This window comes from Felis catus, chromosome B1 (assembly GCF_018350175.1).
Source record: "Felis catus isolate Fca126 chromosome B1, F.catus_Fca126_mat1.0, whole genome shotgun sequence".
NCBI lineage: Eukaryota > Metazoa > Chordata > Mammalia > Carnivora > Felidae > Felis > Felis catus.
In genome coordinates, this window is record NC_058371.1 from 187314666 (window position 1) to 187337785 (window position 23120).

A 23120-nucleotide genomic window follows, 5' to 3' on the forward strand; every position below is an offset into this window, starting at 1 on the left:
TTGAGACAGAGAGAGACAGAGCATGAACAGGGGAGGGTCAGAGAGAGGGAGACACAGAATCTGAAACAGGTTCCAGGCTCTGAGCTGTCAGCACAGAGCCCGACGCGGGGCTTGAACTCACGGACCGCGAGATCATGACCTGAGCCGAAGTCAGACGCTTAACCGACTGAGCCACCCAGGCGCCCCCTGAGATGTATTTCTTAAGAGGAAATTCTGTTGATAGCGTGGACGTTGGATTGGAGAGAGATTGATGCCAAGAGAAAAACTTTGTGATAAATTCTTAAAATAGGGATTTTTTTTCAGATGGTTAATAATTTGTCTGCCTGGCATATGAATTTATTTTTTATTGAATGCTGAGTAATTTATAATTTAAAACTCCTATAAAACACTCCACGATCAGACAGCATTACTAGCTCTTCTATTTGTTACTGTGTTTTTTCCAACAGGATGTGTTTCTTAGTCTCAGGGATACTTCTGCTAAAATGAGAGTTTGTTTGAATCTATTTCTATTAAGTCTGTAGAATTTCTTTTTTTGTTGTTGTTTGACAGTTCGAATCTGTCATAAATCACCTTTAGAGTTCCGTAAGTCCAAATTAATTAAACTCAGATTTGTGATATGCTGCATTGGTGCTTATTTCTGTAATTGATCATTATAAAATTGATGCAAAGAGTGATCACTGAGATCCCTGATTGGTTTGATGCATCGACTTCAGCAGTATGTGTTACCATGGGAAAATTCACTTTGTAGTTGGAAATAATTCCTTATTTACTACTTCAACTCTTTGAACTATAGTTCCCATTTCTCTTTCTTCTATGCTTCTTTTCCTCTGTGCTTTTGTGTGGTGTTCAGATACTTCACTTAACCAATAAGTTGTTTTAACTATTAAATTTCATATGTATACATTTTAAGAAACGGTTCGTATACAAATAGGAAACGTTTGTAGCTGTCTAAAATATTCTTCCTGGTTTCTGCGTGCTAATGTGGCAGCCTTTCTTTGCTTTTGTTTTTGTGTGTATTCAGAATACTATCGTGGAAGCTTCCATTCAGCTTCCTCCTTCCCTTTTCTCACCAAAGCAAAAAAGGGAGGTCAGACCAACTGATGACTCTCTCTACAAGCTTCAACTCCTCGCGTTCCGCAACGGAAAGCTTTTCCCAGCCACTGGGAATTCCACAAATTTGGCTGATGATGGAAAACGGCGTACGGTGGTTACCCCAGTGATCCTCACCAAAATAGGTTTGTTACGTAGGCATATATTGCCCTGGAGTTGCTGGACAATGTGACTTTAATGATATACTGTACCTAAAAGTGCTTAATTCTGTTCCTTCTCATTTTAATGAGTCACCAGTGAAAAAAGACACTGCAGAGTACCCATTAGAGTGTAAGTTGACATTTTATTGTTTATGAAGTTTGTTTCAGAAATATTGTTATTTCCCGTTTCCTCCAGATGGTGTGAATGTAGATACCCACCACATCCCTGTTAATGTGACACTGCGTCGAATCGCGCACGGAGCAGATGCTGTGGCCGCCCAGTGGGATTTCGATTTGCTGAACGGACAAGGAGGCTGGAAGTCAGATGGGTGCTATATACTCTACTCGGATGAAAATATCACCACCATGCAGTGCAACTCCCTTAGTAACTATGCAGTTTTAATGGTACAGCAGTTGTTAACTTTATGCACATAAACACTAAATTTCCTCATTTTTTTTCCCTATGCATAGTTAAATGAAGATTTTTTAAAAAGAACTTTTAACATAAATTGTTACCTGTAGTTAAGGGGTGATACTTGGTGTAATTCTGAGTTTAAAGGGAAATTAAGTTACTACGAAATGCAGTGTGTGGGATTGAATTTGGTTACAGGGATTTTCAGTAAACTTTATAAGTGAGACAGTTCAACTAAACTTTGACCTCCTGAAAATTTGGAGACATTTGGGTCTATACAGTCTAACTCTTCACCAGGAAAGAGTGACTCATTTGCCCAGAGGTACACAGTGGATAGTGAGGGATTTTCCTTTTTTGCCATCTCGCACCTTCTTCCACTGTACATCATAATTTTTAGACTCTCCAATTTAGAGTAACAGTGGCAGTTTCTGTTCAGTTACTGTAACTGACGGTATTGACACAGTTAAGGCCTTTTCACTTTTTTTTTAAATTTTTTTTTTTTTCAACGTTTATTTATTTTTGGGACAGAGAGAGACAGAGCATGAACGGGGGAGGGGCAGAGAGAGAGGGAGACGCAGAATCGGAAACAGGCTCCAGGCTCTGAGCCATCAGCCCAGAGCCCGACGCGGGGCTCGAACTCACGGACCGTGAGATCGTGACCTGGCTGAAGTCGGACACTTAACCGACTGCGCCACCCAGGCGCCCCACTTTTAATGCTAATCAAGCTGCTGTTGTTTCACATTTCACTTTTAATGCTAATCAAGCTGCTGTTGTTTTCTGTTACTTACCACTGTTCCTACCTATCAGTCTTTGGTAGCCAGTTTCTTTAGTCTCAGAGAAACTAAAATGTATGGATGTATATCAATGTGTATATGAATGTGTAGGAACAGGTCTTATTATTAGTGACTTACCTAAGTGAGTCGGATTCCTGAGCTGATAATTATGAAATTAGCCATGCTATTTATATTTTTTACATTATAGTATATAAATGGAGGAGTACACATGGATTTGGAGAACAGTAGAAGGAATTGCTTATGAATCTGAAAGGCATTTCCAGGAAGTCGTACAGGACCAGCCTGGGAGTGAGGAAGCTTATGTTTATGTTCCTGCCCCCAGCTCTGAATCTGTTATCTAGACCATGTTTTATCAAAGCTGAGTGATCTCGAAACGTGATAGATCTTAAAAAAAAATTTTTTTTAATGTTTATTTATTTTTGAGACAGAGACAAAGCACGAGCAGGGGAGGGCAGAGAGAGAGAGGGAGACACAGAATCTGAAACAGGCTCCAGGCTCTGAGCTGTCAGCACAGAGCCCGACACGGGGCTTGAACTCATGAGCCGTGAGACCATGACCTGAGCTGAAGTCGGATGCTTAACCGACTGAGCCACCCAGGCACGCCGAAACATGATATATCTTAATTTTTGTAAATTCTTCTTTTCTTAACAAATGTGCATTTACCACTAGAAGTGATCTTGAAGCAAGCTTGAAGTAGGATAAATTTTCCTGAACTCCTTTTTTGTTTTTTTCTTTGTACCTCTGCTAAGCATATACTTACCCAGCAGCTGGTCAGACACGTAGAGGAGTGACTATATTGTTCAGCAGGGCGTAAAGATGGTCTTTCAGTGACCTCCATTAATATGTGGGTTATTTAGCTTGGCTGACAGTGGATAGAGTCTACACTAGTCAGACTCAGCCATATTTGTTTAAGTCATTGATCCTTTTCTTGTGCATGGTTCTTGTTGATAAGTTTAGGCTTCTGACAAATAGAAGATGTTTGATGTCTGTAAGTCTGGTGTCTGTAAGTTCACATTTTATCATTTTGTAGTAACCTTTCACATTAAAGCATGAAGCATTAATTAACGTATGAAGCATTTTCTTTCACTTTGAAAGTGTTGTCATTCAGGTTTTGATTATAAAATAACATGAAACTAGAAAGTACTGGAGGAAAAATAGTAGAGATACAGCATTGTCTGAACTTTATATAATAATCAGAAAAAGTTGGGTAAAATAAATGAAACAAAACACACACAAAAGGCATTTTATAAGCTTCACTGTTAATGACATGATACTGCACATGTGAAACTTTTATTTTTACTTAATACTAGTTTAAAGCATCTATTTTTTAACTTCCTTAGTTGTTCTTCTAAACTATTTAAATTGGTATAATCCTTTTCTAGAAAGAATAAGCTATTTTATCTTTCATGCTTTTCATCTTTTAAAAAATGTAATACACAGTTCTTATTTAAAGCTAAAATACAGTATTGAGATATTTTTGTATTTTCACAGAATATCCCTTTCGTTTGCTTTTTAAAAATATAACTGTGCCATCTAGAGGCTGCAAAGTGAAATGTATCTGAAATTATTGACAAAATTATAATAAAGTTAGTATATGGGATTTTTTAGAGTTGCTAATTAAACATAAAGGCAGAGCTAATTAAATTATACCTATTCTTAAGTAAATATATGTCTAAGATAAAAGTGGTGTCTCCAGAATAATGGAAGGCAGCATCTTTTTTCCTTACCTGACACTATTTTGAATAATAGATAAAAATCCTATTTTTCTTGAAAACTGTCTTAAAATACATGACTTTATATAGAAAATCTAAATTCCTAATTCGGCATTAAAAATCTTTTTTCTGATCTGGTTTTAAATAACTTTGTATTTAAAAAAAATGTGAGACAGAAAGAATATATTGGTTTGCAAATCTGGAATAGATACCGTAGTTTTAGTAGATGTCCTGTGGTAACCAATCGTGTCTATCCTCAGTCTTGATGGGAGAGAGAAAACTTACATAGAAATTGGGTTTGTTGGAATTATATGATCCGAAAAATAGGAATTGAGTCAGGAAGATTCCTAGAAGTTGGGGTGAGTAGGAGACAAAAAAACCTGAATAGCCAGGAGGTGATGAGTAGGGTCAGACAATTTACATAGCACTTAATACTTTAGTCGGTGATAGGCACAAAGATGTGTAATAACCTCAGTGCCTTGATTCCTTTTTGTTACCGTATTCACACAGAAATACACGAAACTAAAGAGTACTCATTTGTTTTTACATCTTTCTAGTGCAGGTTTGAATCTTTGTATAAAACTTGCTGAATGAAAGCAAACTACAGCTTTGTCTACTCTATAACTGAACGTGAATGTTGGCACCGTTGGTTTTTTTTTCTTTATAAATTCTTAAATAGGTTCTACATTCACACAGATCAAATGTTTTGATTATTTCTGCACGTTAATGTAGAGTGAAAACTTGACCTCCACCCCTCTCCCCCATCACAGTCATTCGGCACAAAGTAGGTAACCTGTTACTAATAAAAGTTTCTTTCCTATTGTTGAAGAGATGTTCATGTATGTTGAAACAAAATGAATAGGTAGTCCTCTTTTCTTCCATTTTTACATGAAGGCTGCATGCTACAGATGTTGTTTCAGGCCATGCTTTTTTTCTGTGTATCTAATGATGATGATGATGATGTCCATGGAACAGTTTATCTTATAATAAAGATATCTTTATGCTGATACCTTAGGATGATATGATTCTGGTGGCTAATTTTCATTAAGTGCTCATGTATTGGGCATTCTTCTGAAGTCTTTACATGCATCAACTTATTTGGTCATCAGAGCTACCTCACAAGGTCTAATACTATTATCATTAACCCCCAGTTGACAGATGGAGAACCTGAGGCATAGCGAGGTTAAGCACCGCCCAACTTGATAAAGTTAGTGTCGCAATTGAGATTTGAATTCAGAGTCCAGAAATCTGTGTTCTTAATCACTCTACTAAATCTCCTTTCAGAAATCTTTCTATATCTTCCTCATTCTTTTTTACTGTTGAATATTATTTATGCCCCTACCGTGATTTATTTAGGTATTCCTCTCTTTTGTTTCTAGTAATTGCCGTGCACGATATTATTTTGCACATTTAATAGAAAGTCTGCAGGATAAAATTTCTAAAGTGGGATTGGTAATCAAAGGGGACCAGTTGTGTTCCGTGGAGGTATTGGGCAGAGTGCACAGATAGACCTGAAGTGTCTGGCTTAATGACATTTTTATGTGAATATGCACATTTGGCTACCATCAAGATCAAGATTTTTGCTCGAGCACTTGTTAGCTCTTCTATGCTTCTTTTTAGTTAGTCCCACCATCATCTCAAGAGATATCCCCCCACCCCCTTACGTCTATCACCATAGATCAGTTTTGCCTGCTTTTCAGCTTCATAAAATGGGAATTTTACAGCACGTACTCATTTATATCTGATGCCTTTCCCATCATTACATCTATGAAATGCATCTTTGTTTTTACATATGGCAGCAGCGTATTCTTTTTCATGCTACATAGTTCTTTGGAGGAAAATACCAAAACTTGTATGTTCTACTCTTTATGGGCATTTGAGCTGTTGCTTGTTTCAGGCAATCAAAGCAAGCTGCTACGAGTATTCACCTACTTGGTTTTTGGCAGACAGAGGCACTCAGGAGTGGGATTACTGGATTGTATGTACCCGTATATTTAGCTTTGGTAGCTAATGCCATACAGTTGACCAGAGTGGTTATTTTGGTTTATAGTCTCACCAGTAATGAGAGTTTTTGTTGCTCCACATCCTTGCCAGTGGTTGCTAGTGTTAAGTCTTTAATTTTAGCCTTTAGTGGGGGTATTATGATATATCGTTGTGGTTTTAATTTGTCGTTCTCTGTTGACTAGTGATGCTGAGCACCTCTCCATTTTCTTGTTGTGAGTTTGGGTATCCCCTTATTGTGAAGTTCTTGCTCAAATCTTGCCTCTTTGTTTTCATTATCTTTGGCTTTTATTTTTCTCATTCAGTTTTATTGAGGTATAATTGACATGCAACACTGTGTAAGGTGTACAGCATGACTAGACTTCCATGTATTATGAAATGATCACCACAGTAAGCTTAATGAGCATCTGTTATCTCATATAGATACTAAAAAAAGAAAGAAAGGAAAGTTTGAAGCTCTCCTCTCTCAGCAGCTTTCAAATATACTGTTCAGTAGTGTTATCTTACAACTGGACGTTTGTACCTTTTAACCATCTTCAGCTGTCCTCCCTCCTTCCATGCTCTGCCTCCAGTAACCACAAAAATGATCTCTCTCTGTGAGGTTGGTTGGTTTGTATTTTGTTCATTTATATTGCTTTGTTTGTTTTTAAGATTCTACATGTAAATCTTGCCTATTTTTAGTTTGGTATCTGTTTTTTTCTTATGATTTATAGGAATTGCTGATATGAATTGTGAATAGGAGCTCTTTGTTGGATTTATGTGTTTAAAATGTCTTCTCCCAGGGGCTCCTGGGTGGCTCAGTCGGTTGCGCGTCCAACTCTTCATTTCGGCTCAGGTCATGACCTCATGGTTTGTGATAATGACTCCCGTGTCAGGCTCTGCACTGACAGCACAGAGCCTGCTTGGATTCTCTCTCTCTCTCTCTCTCTCTCTCTCTCTCTCTCTCTCCCTCTCTTTCTGCTCCTCCCCTCCTCGTGCATGTGCTCTTTCTCTCAAAATAAATAAATACAATGAAAAAAAAAAGTATTTTCTCCCAGGGCATGCATGCCTTAATGAGTTTGGGCTGTTGTAACAGAGTACTGTTTATATAAACAACAGATTTCTCACAGTTCTGGAGGCGAGAAGGCCAAGATCAAGGTGCAAGCAGGTTCAGTGTTTGGTGAGGGCCTGCTTGTTGGTTCATAGATGGTGTCTCACATGGTGGAAAGGGCAAGGAAGCTGTCTGTGGTCTCTTTTATAAAGGTGCTAATCTCAGTCATGAGGCCACGATCCTGTCCTAATCACCTCCCAAAGACCCCACCTCCTAATACCATCAAATTGGGAATTAGGATTTCAACATATGGATTTGGGAGGGGTGCAAGCATTCAGTCTTTAAAAGCGACTTTTTCCTTTTTCTTTTAATGTTGTCTTTTTATGTACAGAGTTTCTTAATTTTTCTAAAGTTTTGCTTTTTATAGTTAGTGCTTTTTATTTCCTCTTTTAAAAAACTCTTCCTATCTCAAGATTATGAAGATACTCTTTGTTTTCTTTAAGAAGCTTTAATGTTTTTTATCTTTTACGTATAGGTCCATGATTTCGACTGGAATTGACCTTTGTATATGGTGTGAGGTAGGGGGAGCAAAATCGTAACATTCCTTTTTGTTCCGTAGGGGAAAAATTAAAAGCAGCATAGAAGTCATATCCTTTATTAATTTTTCATTTTTTATTTTAGAGCTGCTTTTAAATTTTATTTTTGGTGAGCTTTTTAATACTTCTTTGTAGTCTGACAAACGGGATACCCTGTAGTATTTTCTTTGAACTTGATTCCATTGTTCAGATCATGGTGAGTTTACATAATTACAGATTGATAGTTAATCTTCTACTTTTTTATTTTTTATATGAGGGAGACAGGGAGAACACAAGTGGGGGAGGGGCAGACAGGGAGAGAGAATTCCAAGCAGGCTCCACCCTGCCAGCGCAGAGCCTGATGTGGGGCTGGAACTCACAAAAAGATCATGACTTGAGCCGAAACCAAGAGTCAGATGCTTAATTGTCTGAGCCACCCAGGTGCCCCTATAATTACTCTTATTATTAATATAATGACAATGGATTATTTAAAACTGCCACTAATTTTGTATTTAGTAAGTCTTGGGCTAGAAGTAACATGCAAATGTATGAATCTATTTTTATCAAGTTAACAAAGATTTTCAAAAACTCTTCTTCTTCCCTTTATTTGGGTCCTTAATCATCATCTTTGGGTTTTTTTTTTGTTGTTGTTTTTTTTTTGTTTTGTTTTTTTGGAACACCTTCAGGTGTTTGGATACCTTCTGCCTGCTCTGGCAAAGTTAGCTTCTATGAAAAACTATACTTTTCACTTCCTTTCTCCATTATTTTCTTAAAATTTGTACCGTAAAGAGTGAACAGTATCACTCTGCTGGTCTGTTATGTACACTTGCAAATGTTGAGTTTTTCTCTCCTCACAGGTACCTCCTGGTGGTCATATTTGGGCGGTGTATTAGTGATCTTTGTGCTATTGTATCTCAAAGCTTATGTATATAACTGAAAATAATTTTAATTCAGATTTGTATTTTGTTGCTTTAGATATTTAACTTCTATACTATCCTAATCTCCTCAGTTGTCTCAGTAGTCTTATATTCTTGTATTTTAATGCCATCAAGATAGGAGGATTTCTTACCTTATTTTGTTTCCTTTATACCTGACATCTGTAAATCATGGTGGCCCAGAGCAGTCAGCTGCTTTTTTTAAATGGTTATATACTAAGTGGTTCATAAGTACCTGCAGAATAGCCTCAATTTCTCCCTTGGCCCTCAAAGCCTTAAGTTAACTGTTTACTGCCTGGCACTTTACCCCTTTGCTTGGTCAGTGTCTCAGCAGGAGTTCTTTTCCATTTGGGCAGGTCAGTTTGTTGTGACCATCAAAAATGCCCCAGTAGGGCACCTCTGGGTGGTTCAGTCGGTTAAGTTGTAAGATCAGATCTCAATCTCGCAGTTTGTGAGTTCGAGCCCTGTGTCGGGCTCGGTGCTGATGTGCGGAGCCTGCTTGGGATTCTCTTTTTCCCTTTCTTTCTTTCTGGTCACACCCCCAACTCCGGCTCTCTGTCTCTCAAGATGTGTAAATATGCCCCAGTAGAAGCAGTGCCCTGTGAAACCAGTGACGGTAGCACCTGTGCCTTTCTCTAGCTATAACTTGGAATTAGAAGAGTCTTTGCCCTTTATTTCAGCCTCTAGTTTCTTTCATCTACTGTGTTTTATTTACTTGGCTTTTGAAAATACTAATTGCTTTTATTTTTTAAATTTTATTTAAAATATTGTTTGTTTATTTGAGGAGAGAGAGGGGGAGGGGCAGAGAGAGAGACTCCCAACCAGGCTCTATGCTGTCAGCACAGAGCCCGACGCAGGGCTTGATCTCACAAACTGTGAGATTGTGACCTGAGCCAAAATCAAGAGTCAGACGCTTAACCGAGCAAGCCACCCAGGCTCCGCGGTGCTGGCTTTTAAATGTAATTACTATACCCGGTATATTTTGAGAACTGAATTGGAAGTTTGAAGTTTCATTAGCTATTTAAAAAAAAAGAAAAAATTTTTTAATGTTTTTATTTATTTTTGAGACAGAGAGAGACAGAGCATGAGCAGGGGAGGGGCAGAGAGAGAGGGAGACACAGAATCTGAAGCAGGCTCCAGGCTCCGAGCTGTCAGCACAGAGCCTGACGCGGGGCTCGAACTCATGGACCGTGAGATCATGACCTGAGCTGAAGTCGGACGCCCAACCGACTGAGCCACCCAGGCTCCCCAAAGTTTCATTAGCTATTATGCAGCCACCTGTGTTGTTACTCTCAACAAGGCCCATGGATGGCACATTTGCATGCCCCCCACCGGCTCCTACCCAGACCTTGCCAGGTGATTGGTGGTGTCTTCACTGTATAGTGGGGTAACTCTTCCGGAATCACGTAGCCAGCACGTAAGTGGGGACGTGTTACTGAACGTTTCCTAGAGGAACGTACAATGAGTGGTGCACGGAAGGGGTCTGAAGACCAAACCCTGGCTACTGAAAGCTTATCTTCAGTTATTCATCGTGCCCTGGAATAGTAGTTTCCTGTAGAAATGAAGAAGAAACGTGTGTGCTTTTACTAGCATCTAACTGGCTCTTGTCGCCCCAGTGTGTTTTTGAGTTTTCCCATTGATATTCTGGACTTGTGGCAAAATGTGAACACACTGAGGCCCTGTGCTCTTGACTAATCTCGTGGGCATCTCACAAGGGCTGGTTGCTCAGACTTTGTGGCCATAGGACTTTTCTCTTGTATTTTCTCTTTTTGGTACTTAGTTTACAGCCTGTCAGCTCTCGAGGGCTGGGACTGTGTTCCGCGGTTCGCTGAATACCCGGGGTTTGGCACAGCTCCTGGCCGTGGCGGGTACCCAATTAACGTTTGTCAAATAAATAGATGAATTGCAGGTTTGAGACTCATCACAGCGTAGTCGAACACTCAGACTGGAATTCAATTTCCCTTGTCGCATCTCCAGTTTCCTATTAACCGTGATTTTTGTCAGGCTCCGTGAGCCTCTGTTCATCATTTGTTACGGTGAGGGGCTTGTTAAGGTGTTCTGAGATCTTTTTAGATCCATAATTGTATTGTGTTGGCTTCCCATTCTTCTGTGGGAAAATTTGCCCCCTTTTCCATCTAGCTTTTCTAGATGTGTCCGGCACCTTCGGATTAAAGATGTGTTTCCTGTGAACTACTTCCTGCATCCAGCTGTCATTTTGTAGCCTCCAGAGTCTGTCTAGAAGGATCATGTGGTGACGGGATCTGGCGACTCTACAGCTTGGGCTTCTACAACCCTTATTGTCTGGCATGGTGGCTGTGGCCGGCACGGAAGCCGCGTTCCCAGCCTGTTTTGGTCCCTTACGAGGAAGAAGCCTTCTGTGTCTACTGTTTGCATTGTAGTGGGGGCACTGTCTGCATCGTGTTGGAGAACACAGACTTGGCAGCCACGTTCTCTTGGACCTAATCCTCACGGAACTTAACCTCTCTGCTCCTCAGTTGTTCAAACTATAAAACGGGGCCTGTGATTTGTGTACCTCATAGAGTTAACTTGGTGTGGAGTGCTGGCCTAGTGCCTGGATTATCATAAAAGCCAAATGAGTGATTTGCCGTTATTTTACGGTATTGATTTTTGAGCGCTTCGCTCCCAAAACCGTGTTGCCTTCACCGTCCTCAGACGTTGTTGTGATCTGATCGTGTATCCCTCTCCCCTGTGACTTGCATTTCTTCACGGGCAGGACCCATGTCTGACCCCTGTGTCCCCAGCGCCTTACATGGGGTTTAGTCCACTTGTGTTTGCTGGCCTTTAGCTTGCCTGCACATGGTTGGGAACGTCTGTCTGGGCTTGGCTGTCTCGGAGGTGCTGCTGGGCTGTGCCTTATCACAAGGCTGCTGCTGTCTGTCACCCTTGTAGCAAAGTCAGTATGCAGATTTGCAAAGCCAACGTAGAACAAGGTACGTGTGTGCGTGTATGTATGTATGCATGTGTGTGTATACACATACACACATACACGAACACACACAGCCTAAGTGCACACACCGTTGTAGTTTACATGGTGGGAGTCAGAAAGGCAGAGTAAGGTGTGAGGAGAATAGCATGAAACATTGGTCCTCGAATAAAATGAAGACGTCATAAAGGTCAGAGTGTTTCAGTCTCTGGAGAACATCTCCGCGTGTCCAGAACAGTGCTCCCAGAATGGTCCTTCCTTTTCTCCCCCCAGGATTTGACGGGATCTGAACTCTACACCCAGGCAGCCAGTCTTCTGCACCCTGTGGTTTATACCACCGCTGTCATCCTTCTCTTGAGCCTCTTGGCGGTCATCGTCAGTTACATATACCATCGCAGGTAAGAAGGGGAACTTGGTGAATGGAGGACTGTGACTTGGAGGGTGTTTTTCACCTTGAATGAGGATAAAGCTGAGTTTCAACACCGTGCTATCCTTCCAAAGTAAGAGCAGTTCCTTGAGAACTCATCAAGCCTCCTTCATTTCATGCAGTTTGAGACATAAGTAATTAGTCCGTGCGGTGGTAAATTCATCTTTTATAGCATCCAGTCTGTTTGTATCTGGGAAAGAACATGGGAGGGTTGTGTTGGAGGCGGGGAGGTGAGGCTTGGGGACAACCGTGGGTGAGGTGAGCCGGAGGCCTCTTACCCATAGCCGTGTCGTCCAGCTCCAGACTGTGGTGGTATGTCTGTTTTATGACTTTTTGCAGGTTGCGATATTCTTTATTTTAAAGATGGCATTTGTAAGAAAAGTTTGTGGCATTTCAGTGTGGGATATGGTTTCTGTTAATTGGAGGCAGAGCTACAGAAAGTTTTATTTTATGGTAGGAACTAGAGGGATTTGCTAAGCAGAAATTCACTTCACAAGAGGTTTTGCCAGAATGTATTTTCCTTTTTAAGCTGGACATATATGGCATTTCTTGACATTTAGTTAAGAAACAAAAGGAGATTTTGATGTTAAAAAAAGAAAGATTTCAGCATTTTGTTATGAAAGGCCAGGAAGAAATGCACTGGGCATTTAGACGCGTTATCCTAGTAGGTCAGAAAAAGTAGAGATTGGCACCTTGCAGAAACCTCTAGGAAGCAAACAAGTAATCCCGCCGTCAGAAGACATCATAACTAACAGAAGCCCAGATATTTCTTATTATGGAGAATTTGTTTAGCCTTTCGTGGGTGCAGTAGTCCCATAAACGACTCGTCTCTTTTGGTCATAAAGTTGAATGTTAAGACACTGTATTGACTTAAATGTCTCAAATCCTGTGTGTGTGTGATAGTGTATGTATTCTAAGTAAAATGTTTAAGCATGAAACATTTACATTTGCCCTTTTGTGCTGCTGGAATGCTAACTTGTGGATGAATATCATAGTATCCTGCTTCACATGGACTAGACTGAATATTAATGTTTCTTTCTTTCAACAGTCTGATTAGGATCAGTCTCAAGGGCTGGCATATGCTTGTGAACTTGTGCTTTCATATTTTCCTGACCTGTGTGGTCTTTGTGGGAGGAGTGACCCAAACCAGAAATGCCAGTATCTGCCAAGCGGTAAGTCAGAATGAAAAACTGGAATGGGGAAAAAAATACTGGTATTAGAAAGTAATTTCATGTTTTATTAACTGTAAAAGGAAAAAATGCTTCTTCAAGTTGTTTTTTCTTTAACGAAAGTTAAGCCAAGTGTCACTTACCAGATTTCAGGTTTTGAACTCTTAGTTCACAATTGAACACATGACTTAGGGAGCTTGTCTCTTTATGCTTGGGAATTCATTGCTACTTGTTATGTCTGTTATGGTGGCAGACATCTAATTTAAAAAAATTATAAGACCCTGACTTCAGCTAAGAGAAAAGTGTGTTTTCTGACAGTAGAGTTTTAAAAATTATTTCACCTATTTATCACAAAAATAGGAACTTCAAAAAGATTTAACTGGAAGATATAAAAATCAGAAACTTGTGAGGTGTGGTAAATATGAAAAATTTAAAAAATATTCAACTTTTGGGGCTCCCGGGTGGCTGAGTCAGTCAGGTGTCCGATTTTGGCTCAGGTCATGATCTCGCGGCTCGTGGGTTCGAGCCCCCCATCGGGCTCTGTGCTGGATCATCAGTTCACAGCCCGGAGCCTGCTTCAGATTCAGTCTCTGTCTCTCTCTGCACCACCCCCTCTCTCTCAAAATATAAATAAACATTAAAAAAGCGTGTTTAAAAATATGCAACTTGTAACTTCAAATAAGTAAATTATTATATGTAAGCTTAGCACAGTATTCTTGTAGGATAAGTATAAAAAAAAACAAAATTATTCAACATATGAATAGACCTAAAATTCTCCGTATTTCCTATATTTGCATATTTTTTCCCTGTATGCATGATAGCAAGTGGTGCCATATCGTAATTAAGAGTCCAGACTGCCTGGATTTGGATCTCAGGTTTACTGTTTACTGTTTTGATGGACAGTTTATTTAACGTTTGTTTTTTTAAGTTTATTTATTTATTTTGAAAGAGAGCAAAAGCAGGGGAGGGGCAGAGAGAGAAAGGGACAGAGGATCGGAAGTGGGCTCCATCCTGACAGCAGAGAGCCCGATGTGGGGCTTGAACTCACAAATTGTGAGATCATGACCTGAGCCAAAGTTGGACGCTTAACAGACCAAGCCACCCAGGCACCCCTAACTTTGTCTGTTAATTGCAAAAAACATATAACAAAAAGATACACCCTCTTCATAAACTTTTAAGTGTACAGTTTAAATATAAGTACAATGTTGTATAGCAGATTTCTACAACTTTTTCATCTTGCATGACTGAAACCTGTTTTAGCATGACTAAAATGCTGTATCTGTTAAACAGAACTCCCTGCTCCCCTCTCCTCCCAGCTCTGGGCCACCTCTGTTTCACTTTCTGCCTCTATGAGCTTGACCACTTAGATACCTCATCCAAATGGACTCATGCAGTATTTATCCTTCTGCAACTGACTGGCTCATTTCACTTCGTGTAAAGTCCTTCAGTGAGGTTCATGCATGTTGTAGCATGGGATAGGATTTCCTTCCTTTTTATGGCTGAATAGTATTCCATCGTATGGCCGCACCACATTTTCTTTATCCATTCACCAGTTGATGGACATGTAAGTTATTTCCATCTCTTGGCCGTTGTGAATAATGTTACAGTGAACATGGGGGGTGCAGATGTCTCTTTAAGATCCTGTGATTTCAGTGTTTAGCTTTTCTGTGTCAGTTTTCTCACCCATAAATTGAGGATAATAATTGAGTTATCAGATGATGTGATTATTTATATACGAAAAATCCTACAGTAATTCACAGATAAATTATTTGAAGTAATGGGAAGGTTTAGCCAAGGGGGAACATACAGGAGTTTGATGCTAGCTTGCAGAAATAGAACTCTGAGAAAACATAATTAATGTGAAGGTGCCATTTATGTGGCATCAGAGAACATCAGGTACCAAGAAATAATAAAAGATGTCGCGATTTACAGGCAAAATTGTAATAAAGTATTAAAGAAGACCTAAGTAAATGGAAAAATATGCTAGGCTGAAGGAGAGGAAGTTTTAATATCAGAAAAGTGGTGGTTCCTCTGAAATTAATACATACATTAAATAATTTTTTTTACGAAACTCAGTAAGATGGTTTTTAAATCTACATTAAAAGCAAAGGACCGAAGATAAAGATAGCCAGGACTTTTCTGCACGGGAAGAGTAGAGCAAGATCTGATCATCAGAGCTTGTGAGGTTCTTGTCATGAACGCCAAGGCATTTGGTGTGGGGAGAAGGACACAGACCAGTGCAAGCAGAAGGGAGACCCCAAGGCAGACCCATGTGGAACTTTGGTGTGAGACTGAGGCTGCACGCCTCATCAGTTAGGGAAAGAGAGACCTCTCTGCAGTAAAATAAAACGGAGCTGGTGGACAAACATTACAGTTGTGCCTTATAAAAAAAAATGTCAATTCTGGGTGGATTAAAAACTAACATGGCCAAGCCAAAATGCTAAAATTCATAGTAGGAAATATCACCATTCTTGGGATAAGGGATTTCTTAATTATGACACTAAAAGGCATTGACTAGAAGAGAGATAATTGTAACTGAATTAAAAATAAGAGCTTTTGTCAATTAAGATTCCTTAATGAAAGTGGAAGGACAAGCTAACAAATTGGAAGACGCTGTTCCTTTTTTTGTTTGTTTGTTCTTTTTATTTGTTTATTTTTTACTCTCAATTCGGTTAACATACAGTCTAGTCTTGACCTCAGGAGTAGATTCCCGTGATTCATCACTTACATACAGCACCCAGTGCTCATCCCAACAAGTGCTTTCTTTTTTTTTTTTTTTTTTTTAAATTTTTTTTTTTCAACGTTTATTTATTTTTGGGACAGAGAGAGCCAGAGCATGAATGGGGGAGGGGCAGAGAGAGAGGGAGACACAGAATCGGAAACAGGCTCCAGGCTCTGAGCCATCAGCCCAGAGCCCAACGCGGGGCTCGAACCCACGGACCGCGAGATCGTGACCTGGCTGAAGTCGGACGCTTAACCGACTGCGCCACCCAGGCGCCCCATCAAGTGCTTTCTTTAATGCCCATCACCCATTTTCCCCTCTCCCCTGGCCTCCACCCCCCCCCCATCAACCCTCAGTTTGTTCTATTTAAGAGTCTCTTATGGTTTGCCTCCCTCTCTGTTTTTATCTTATTTTTCCCATTTTCCCCTCTCCCCTGGCCTCCACCCCTCCCCCCAACAACCCTCAGTTTGTTCTATTTAAGAGTCTCTTATGGTTTGCCTCCCTCTCTGTTTTTATCTTATTTTTCCCTCCCTTCATCTATGATCATCTGGTGAGTTTCTCAAATTCCAGATGAGTGAAATCCTAGGAGACCTGGAAGACATTCTTCTTAATACATACCACCGAAAGGACATTAGGATAAAAAATACATTAAAAACTGTAATCAATGAGAATGTCCCAACTGACCCAGTAGAAAAAGTGGTGAGAGTGGACAGGCTTTTCATAGAGGAGAATGTATACACTGAGGGAGTCCGTATACACGGGAAGAGGTACTCAGCAGCATGGGTGGTCATGGAGATGCAAATTAAGACAATGTGGTAATATTTATGCCTTTTCCGTCAGCAGAAATCAAGCCTGACACTGCCGGGTCATGAAGAACATGTGGGTCCACATGTTTTATACATAGTGGGTGGGAATGTAAGTGGATGATTTGGGGAGGCTTTGCCATCTGAAGTTAAACATGCACACACCTTGAGACCCAGCAGCCCTACTCCTGGAATCAGAGAGTGAGCTTGCCCGTAGGCAACAGGCGCACTTGTGCGTGTGTACGTACATGTGTAGGAGTATACGCATGCACATGAATATTCATAGCAGCGCTGTGCACAATAGAAAAAACCTGGACGCAACCCAAATGCCCATCGGTGAGAGAGCGGATGAATAAACTGTGATATCATGCAGCAGTCAGAACTAATGAATTACAACAACGTGTAACAATATGGGTAAGTCTTAGGAACATACGTGAAAAAATTAAGTCCCATAAATTACTTCCACCCCGCCGTCTTTTTTTGTAAAGGAAAAAGTAATATGGGAACAGCTCGCTTTTAATGGAAATGTGTAGATGTGGTAAAGCTGAGGAAGGAAGGCAAAGAGATGGTAAATGTAAGGTATAGGGTGGTTACCTGGGGTGAAGGGGATTATATTATTTGATACAGGTTTTGATCAAGGTCTCACCTTTTGATCAAGATTCCTAGATGCTTGCAAACAGTAACTAATTAAATAAAAGCAGGCCATGCTTGGTCTCGTCATTAGAATGTGTCTTGAACCTAAGGCTGGCAATTAATCTAGTATTGGAGAGCTGACCTCCAGCTGACAATAGGAGTGTGTATAAGAATCATGGAGAGGATTAAGGAACTCAGGAATACCTGGTATACAGAAGGTGCTCGTAGATAGTAGCTATTATTACTGCTGTCACTAGTGACAAAATCACCTCTCAGCTGTGCAGAATGTTCCTGTTGTAGGCCATTAGTGTACATTGAGAAACAAACCTGATTGGAGCCTACGACAGGTCAGATAATGGGACTTGGGTCAACTGAATCCATGCACAGAAGATAGTCTCCTGTTTTCTCAGTCCTTCCCCGCTTCTGATTTCTCTTCATCTTGTTTGGAGGCCTCAGTTTTACTGTTACTGTTTGAGAGATACCGTCCCTCCCCTCCCCTCATTATCATACGGTACTTATTACATTTCCATGATGCCTCCAAAACTTTGCAGTCGACTGGTGTTTACCTGTTTACTGACTCTGGATTCGATGCTCTGCAGGGGCAGGAATCCCCTGGATTTGATTCACCCGTGTTTATCCAGGGATCAGCCCAGGACCTGACCCAGAGTAGGTGATACTAGATGCTTAGCAAGTACTTACTGGGTGAACGCACAGAAAAAGGCCTTTGTTTACAAATAGTAGAAAACATTCAACCCTGGGGCCATCCTGAGCATGGGCTGTTAGGAGCGTGCCCAGCACAAGGTGGTAGTGGCAGTCTCACTTTTGTCTAAAAATATTCATTGTTTTCACAAAGCAGACACATTTATTTCTCTAAGGAGATGAATAGAAAGAGGCCTTTGTGAAGATGACTGCCTTTCGTTGCCCTGAATGACATTTTATACCATTTCTAGAAAGAAAAGGAGACGAATTTGCATGGAGTATCGGGGCCTCTACACTGAAGGTCCATTACGTAATTATTTATTTTTTAAAAAGGGAAAGGCAAGTCTTTAGATGTTTTCCTATGTCGAGTTCTTCTGTTTTTACAACGTTCTCCCCTTCTTCTATGAAAGACATTCTTGCTGCTTCTGACTCAGACATGCCTGGTTTTGCTTTGCTGTTGTGATAGTTCAGTTAAGAGCCAGCTGAGCGGGGGGTTGGTAGAAGGCGTGCAGGACTGTCCTGGGGTTCTGGACACTAGTAGGTAGGTTCAAATTCGGTGTTTGCCAGAATGACTAGTATGACTACCCACTTAACCTGGTAGGGACTTAATGCTTCTTCTGTACAATAATGGGTTGGGCTAATTAACTTAAATGATCATCAAGGTTCCTCCAGCGGAAACCCTAAGGTTCTAAAACGGAACCCTAAGGTGTACGTATCTTACATGCAGTTTGATATGTGTACCTGATCAATGTACTTTTATGTTTCTTATCTCCCTTTTTAGTGCTCATGTATTTTATGAGTGGCAAGAACAGGTTCTAATATAGGTTCCACCCCACAGTGATTGGTTGAGGTTATTCAAGGTGCCACTAGGCACCAGCCAGGTCCTTCCCACTCTGTCTGTTCCAGGTGGTACCGTGGATACATTCTACAGCCTTTTACTCTCTTTGGCAGAAGGAGTCGAAGGAGAATAAGAAGCTGAGTGACAGAGGAGCCAGGGCTGTTGACTCCCAGTTGGAAAGGTTCTGGGTTCTGGGTCATGATGCACTGCTGGATAATTGTTTGATAATTAATCTTCTGTCCTTGGTTTCCCTGGTTTTCCTTAGAAAAGATTTGGCTGGATCTTACCTAAGTCCCCTTGTTCCTCTACCATTCCATCCATGATTTAATCTATTAAGCACAGTGCTGGCTGACCTTCTCTGGTGTCCTTTTGTATCTCTTATCTAGAGTTCTTCTGCAATGACACGTGAAATGCATTGGGGAAATTTAATCAGTGAATATTAAGAGAGTCGACTTGCCAACTACTGCAAATGTGTTATCTTAACTTTCATGTTAACCCTGGGAGGTACTTCTTACTCATCTATTTTATCAATACAGAAATTGAGTCGTAGGGATTTGAAACAGCTTGCCCCAAATCAAGGGCTGTTAGGTGGCAGAGGTGTGATTCAGATGCCAGTCTCTCTGACTCGGGTGGCCCTCCCCCCTCACCACTGTGCTTTACTGTTCAGTGAAGACACACAGCACAGTAGAAGGGGCATGGGATTTGGAAGCCAACAGGTGTGGTTGGGACATTAGGAGGATAAATGGAAGCACGTACAAATTGTCTAAATACGTTTTTTGGCACATAGCAGGCATTCAGTAGTGGAAACTATTATTATTTTGTATGTATTCATACATTATTATAAATATTAAAGATAATTTTTTTGCACACTTGCTGTACATGCTGTGATATCTTAGGTTTATTGGTGGTTAAAAATATGGTTGTTACAATGTTTGGTCTCTAGTTTGTGAGTGTGGTTAGGTAGCCTATATATAAAGTGCAACTCTTTTTTCTTTCTTTTTAAGTTTTTATTTTTTTATTTATTTTGAGAGAGGAAAAGAGAGAGGATCCCAAGCAGGCTCTGCAGTGTCAGCACAGAGCCTGACATGGGGCTTGAACTCACAAACTGTGAGATCATGACCTAGCTGAAATCAGGAGTCGGACACTTAACCAACTGAGCCACACAGGTTCCCCTAAAGGGAGACTCTTTAGGATGATTATTTTATATCCATTTTACAGCTTTGGAAATTGATATCCTGAGATCAGGTGACCTCACTAATCATTTACATGCCCTATAAATTAGATTACTTATTCCCAAACTTTACAAACTTTCCCCTTGTATTTCTAATTTTTTTTTTTAATGCTTATTTATTTTTGAGAGAGAGAGTGTGTGTGTGTGAGCTGGGGGAGGGCAGAGAGAGAGGGAGACAGAATCTGAAGCAGGCTCCAGGGTCTGAGCTGTTAGCACAGAGCCAGATGTGGGGCTCGAACTCATGAACCACAAGATCATGATCTGAGCCGAGGTTGGACATTCAAGCAACTAAGCAACCCAGGTGCCCCTCCACATGCATTTCTAATGCATGTGGAAGAAATTTGACAGATTGTATTTCAAGGGTCTGATATAGAGTACAGTAAGAAGTACCCCATTCCAAAAGCTAGGAATACCCTCTTTGCCAGTTCTCAGTCTCTCCTTTATTCCAGTTCTTGTGGAATATCAGGAGATTTGCTTCCATGATGGTTACTAGGAGACATCAGGCTCCTGAAATTCTGCTATTGGTAATATTTGACTGAAGGCTTCGGTAATTTCAAGCATGAATACTTCTGGAAATTTTGAAATGCCGTAGAAAACACTTCAAAATCTAAAGGTTGAGTTTTCCCTCTTGGATCTAAAACAAGAAAATGATCCATCCTGCACCTCCTATGTTGAAAACATTTTTACTCCTATTTTTTAAACTTACTTCACAGCTCAGTCTCATTCTTCTGACCTCAGCATCACTCGTAAAGCCTACCATTGTGATTTGTCTTGAATGTTTTGGCGTCTGTGTACCAAATTCATTTACGCTATTTTTACTTCTAGTATTTGGTGCGACTCCAGATAGCTTAAGGTTTATTTTCTGCTTTTTGTTCCACTTTCCTCTGTAAATTTTGCTTTTACAGTACAGTCAGTAAAACTAATGGAAGCCAAGGAGCCACTCTTCTCCTTACAAAGAAAATCAATCTGAGTTTTCTCATTTGGCCAAGCTGGATCCAGCCTGCCGGCCCGTCCCAAGTCAGTGTAAGGTTCAGGCTGGACAGTGACTACCCTGGTTTTTGTCCTGCAAAATAAGACTTGGGTTTTCATTTACCAGATTTTGGCGCTCACTGGTTCTCATTAAAATTTCTGGGCGACAATCTAAATGCATGTATTATTGACGCAGGTTTGGTGATGGCAGTCAGATCGATTCTCTTGAGATCGGAGAGCCATCTTTTTAGAATGAAAAAATTTTTCTTGAAGATTTTCATTAATAGGATGTTACCTGTGATAATTGTTTAAAAAGGAAACATTAAAATGTGGTAGTTAGACAAGAAAGCTGAATTATGTCCTTGATGCCCCAGTGACACAGGTATTTTTCTTAAAATGGATTTTAAGCCTGTCTTAGCCCCAGTACATAGCCTCACCTAGAATTTGATCTTCAACTAGAGTTGCTTCACGCTCAAGTCACATGGTAAACATACCCTCCATCACCCCTCTGAGGGAAGAAACTTAATTAGTGTGACCATTACATGTGCTACAGTTACCTGCTCTTAAATGGGTACCTATTGTGTCTTAAATATTGTAACCATATAGTCCCTACAAAATTGCTAGAGATGGTTATTGATAATCTTCCCACTCTTCAAATGAGGAAAATTAATTTAGAGAGGTGACATTATTTACTTAAAAGCACACTCTTAATAGTCATAATTAAAATACAGATACCATTTTTCTTGATTACTTACCATATGCCAGGCAATGTGCAAAATGCTTTACGTAGGCTCTCTTAGTTAGTCTCCCACTACTTTCGTATCTCTCTCCGTTTACCAACGAAGAAACCAATGTTTGAGATGTTATGTGACTCTGCTAAGGTATCATAGCAGGTAAGGGGTGGATCCTGGTTTTAAAACCAGGCAGAAGTTGTTGATTCTAGACCTCACCCTCTTAACCACCAGTGTATTACCTTGCTGTCTTACCGTCACCGTATATAGTAAATACTTCGGAATTAGAACAACTCCGTTCTGTCACACTAAAGCTTATTCTCTGTGTATTGTGACTTTCACTCTCTGGTTACCCTTGCCTTCTACATTCTTCCTTAAAATGGGCCTTCGAAACTGAACTCTAATTTATGACATTGCATCCCTGACACACACACCTTTGGTTTAAAGATACTGAAAAGCCAATTCTGTGGTGTATGAAGGGTTTTCTTGGGTATAAATTGTACGTAGTGTGTGGGCCTCCGAGATCCAAATGTTGGTTTGTTTGTTAGGGGACATAACCCTCTGTCACATGTCTGTTAGGGTCCTCTGTTTGATTCGTGGGTAGAGGAACTGATCTTTAGAAGATACTGTCATACTGGTTTTGAATCATGTTTTTGGAAGTTACTTACCAGTTATTTTTGGTACACCTTGGTGGCAGCTACTACTGGGGAATTTTTTTTTTTTTCCTTTTAGCTTACATATAGTCTTCAATCTTCTTTCTAGATTGGAATAATTCTTCATTATTCCACTCTTGCTACAGTACTATGGGTGGGAGTGACGGCTCGAAATATCTACAAACAAGTCACTAGAAAGGCTAAAAGATGCCAGGATCCTGATGAACTACCACCTCCACCAAGACCAATGCTCAGGTATTTGGTATCTTTGTTCACTGTTTTATAGTAAATGTTCATGAAACATCAGTTTAGCTGAAGCTTCATCATAACAAAACAATTCTGAGTAAGTTTTGGGGAGTACCTAATGGACTTGGAAGCCGGGCTTCCTGGGTTTGGGCACTGGCCGCACAGCCGTCCAGCTGGAAGCCCTTCGTGAGGTTGTACCCTCTCCGTGCCTTCCTCTCTCATCTACAAAGTGGGAATAAATAAGTGCCGTAATGTGTGAAGCGCATCTAATCGGCTCTAAGAAAATGTTAACTGTTTTTATCTCCTTGAGGCCATGTCAGAGATTTTTAACCTACTTAAGTGTGTT

At 40.4% G+C, this 23120-nt stretch overlaps 1 protein-coding gene across 3 annotated transcripts in view; it reads left to right on the top strand.

Annotated features, from left to right (window-relative positions):
* ADGRA3 (adhesion G protein-coupled receptor A3) overlaps nt 1-23120 on the top strand; it is a 136245-nt gene that overhangs the window by 108167 nt on the left and 4958 nt on the right. For all 3 annotated transcript variants that reach the window (XM_023253254.2, XM_045056541.1, XM_045056542.1), the window contains 5 exons: nt 1022-1235; nt 1447-1655; nt 11927-12051; nt 13129-13252; nt 22638-22783. In XM_023253254.2, the coding sequence (XP_023109022.1) occupies nt 1022-1235; nt 1447-1655; nt 11927-12051; nt 13129-13252; nt 22638-22783 (818 nt within the window). The remainder of the gene's footprint in view (nt 1-1021; nt 1236-1446; nt 1656-11926; nt 12052-13128; nt 13253-22637; nt 22784-23120) is intronic.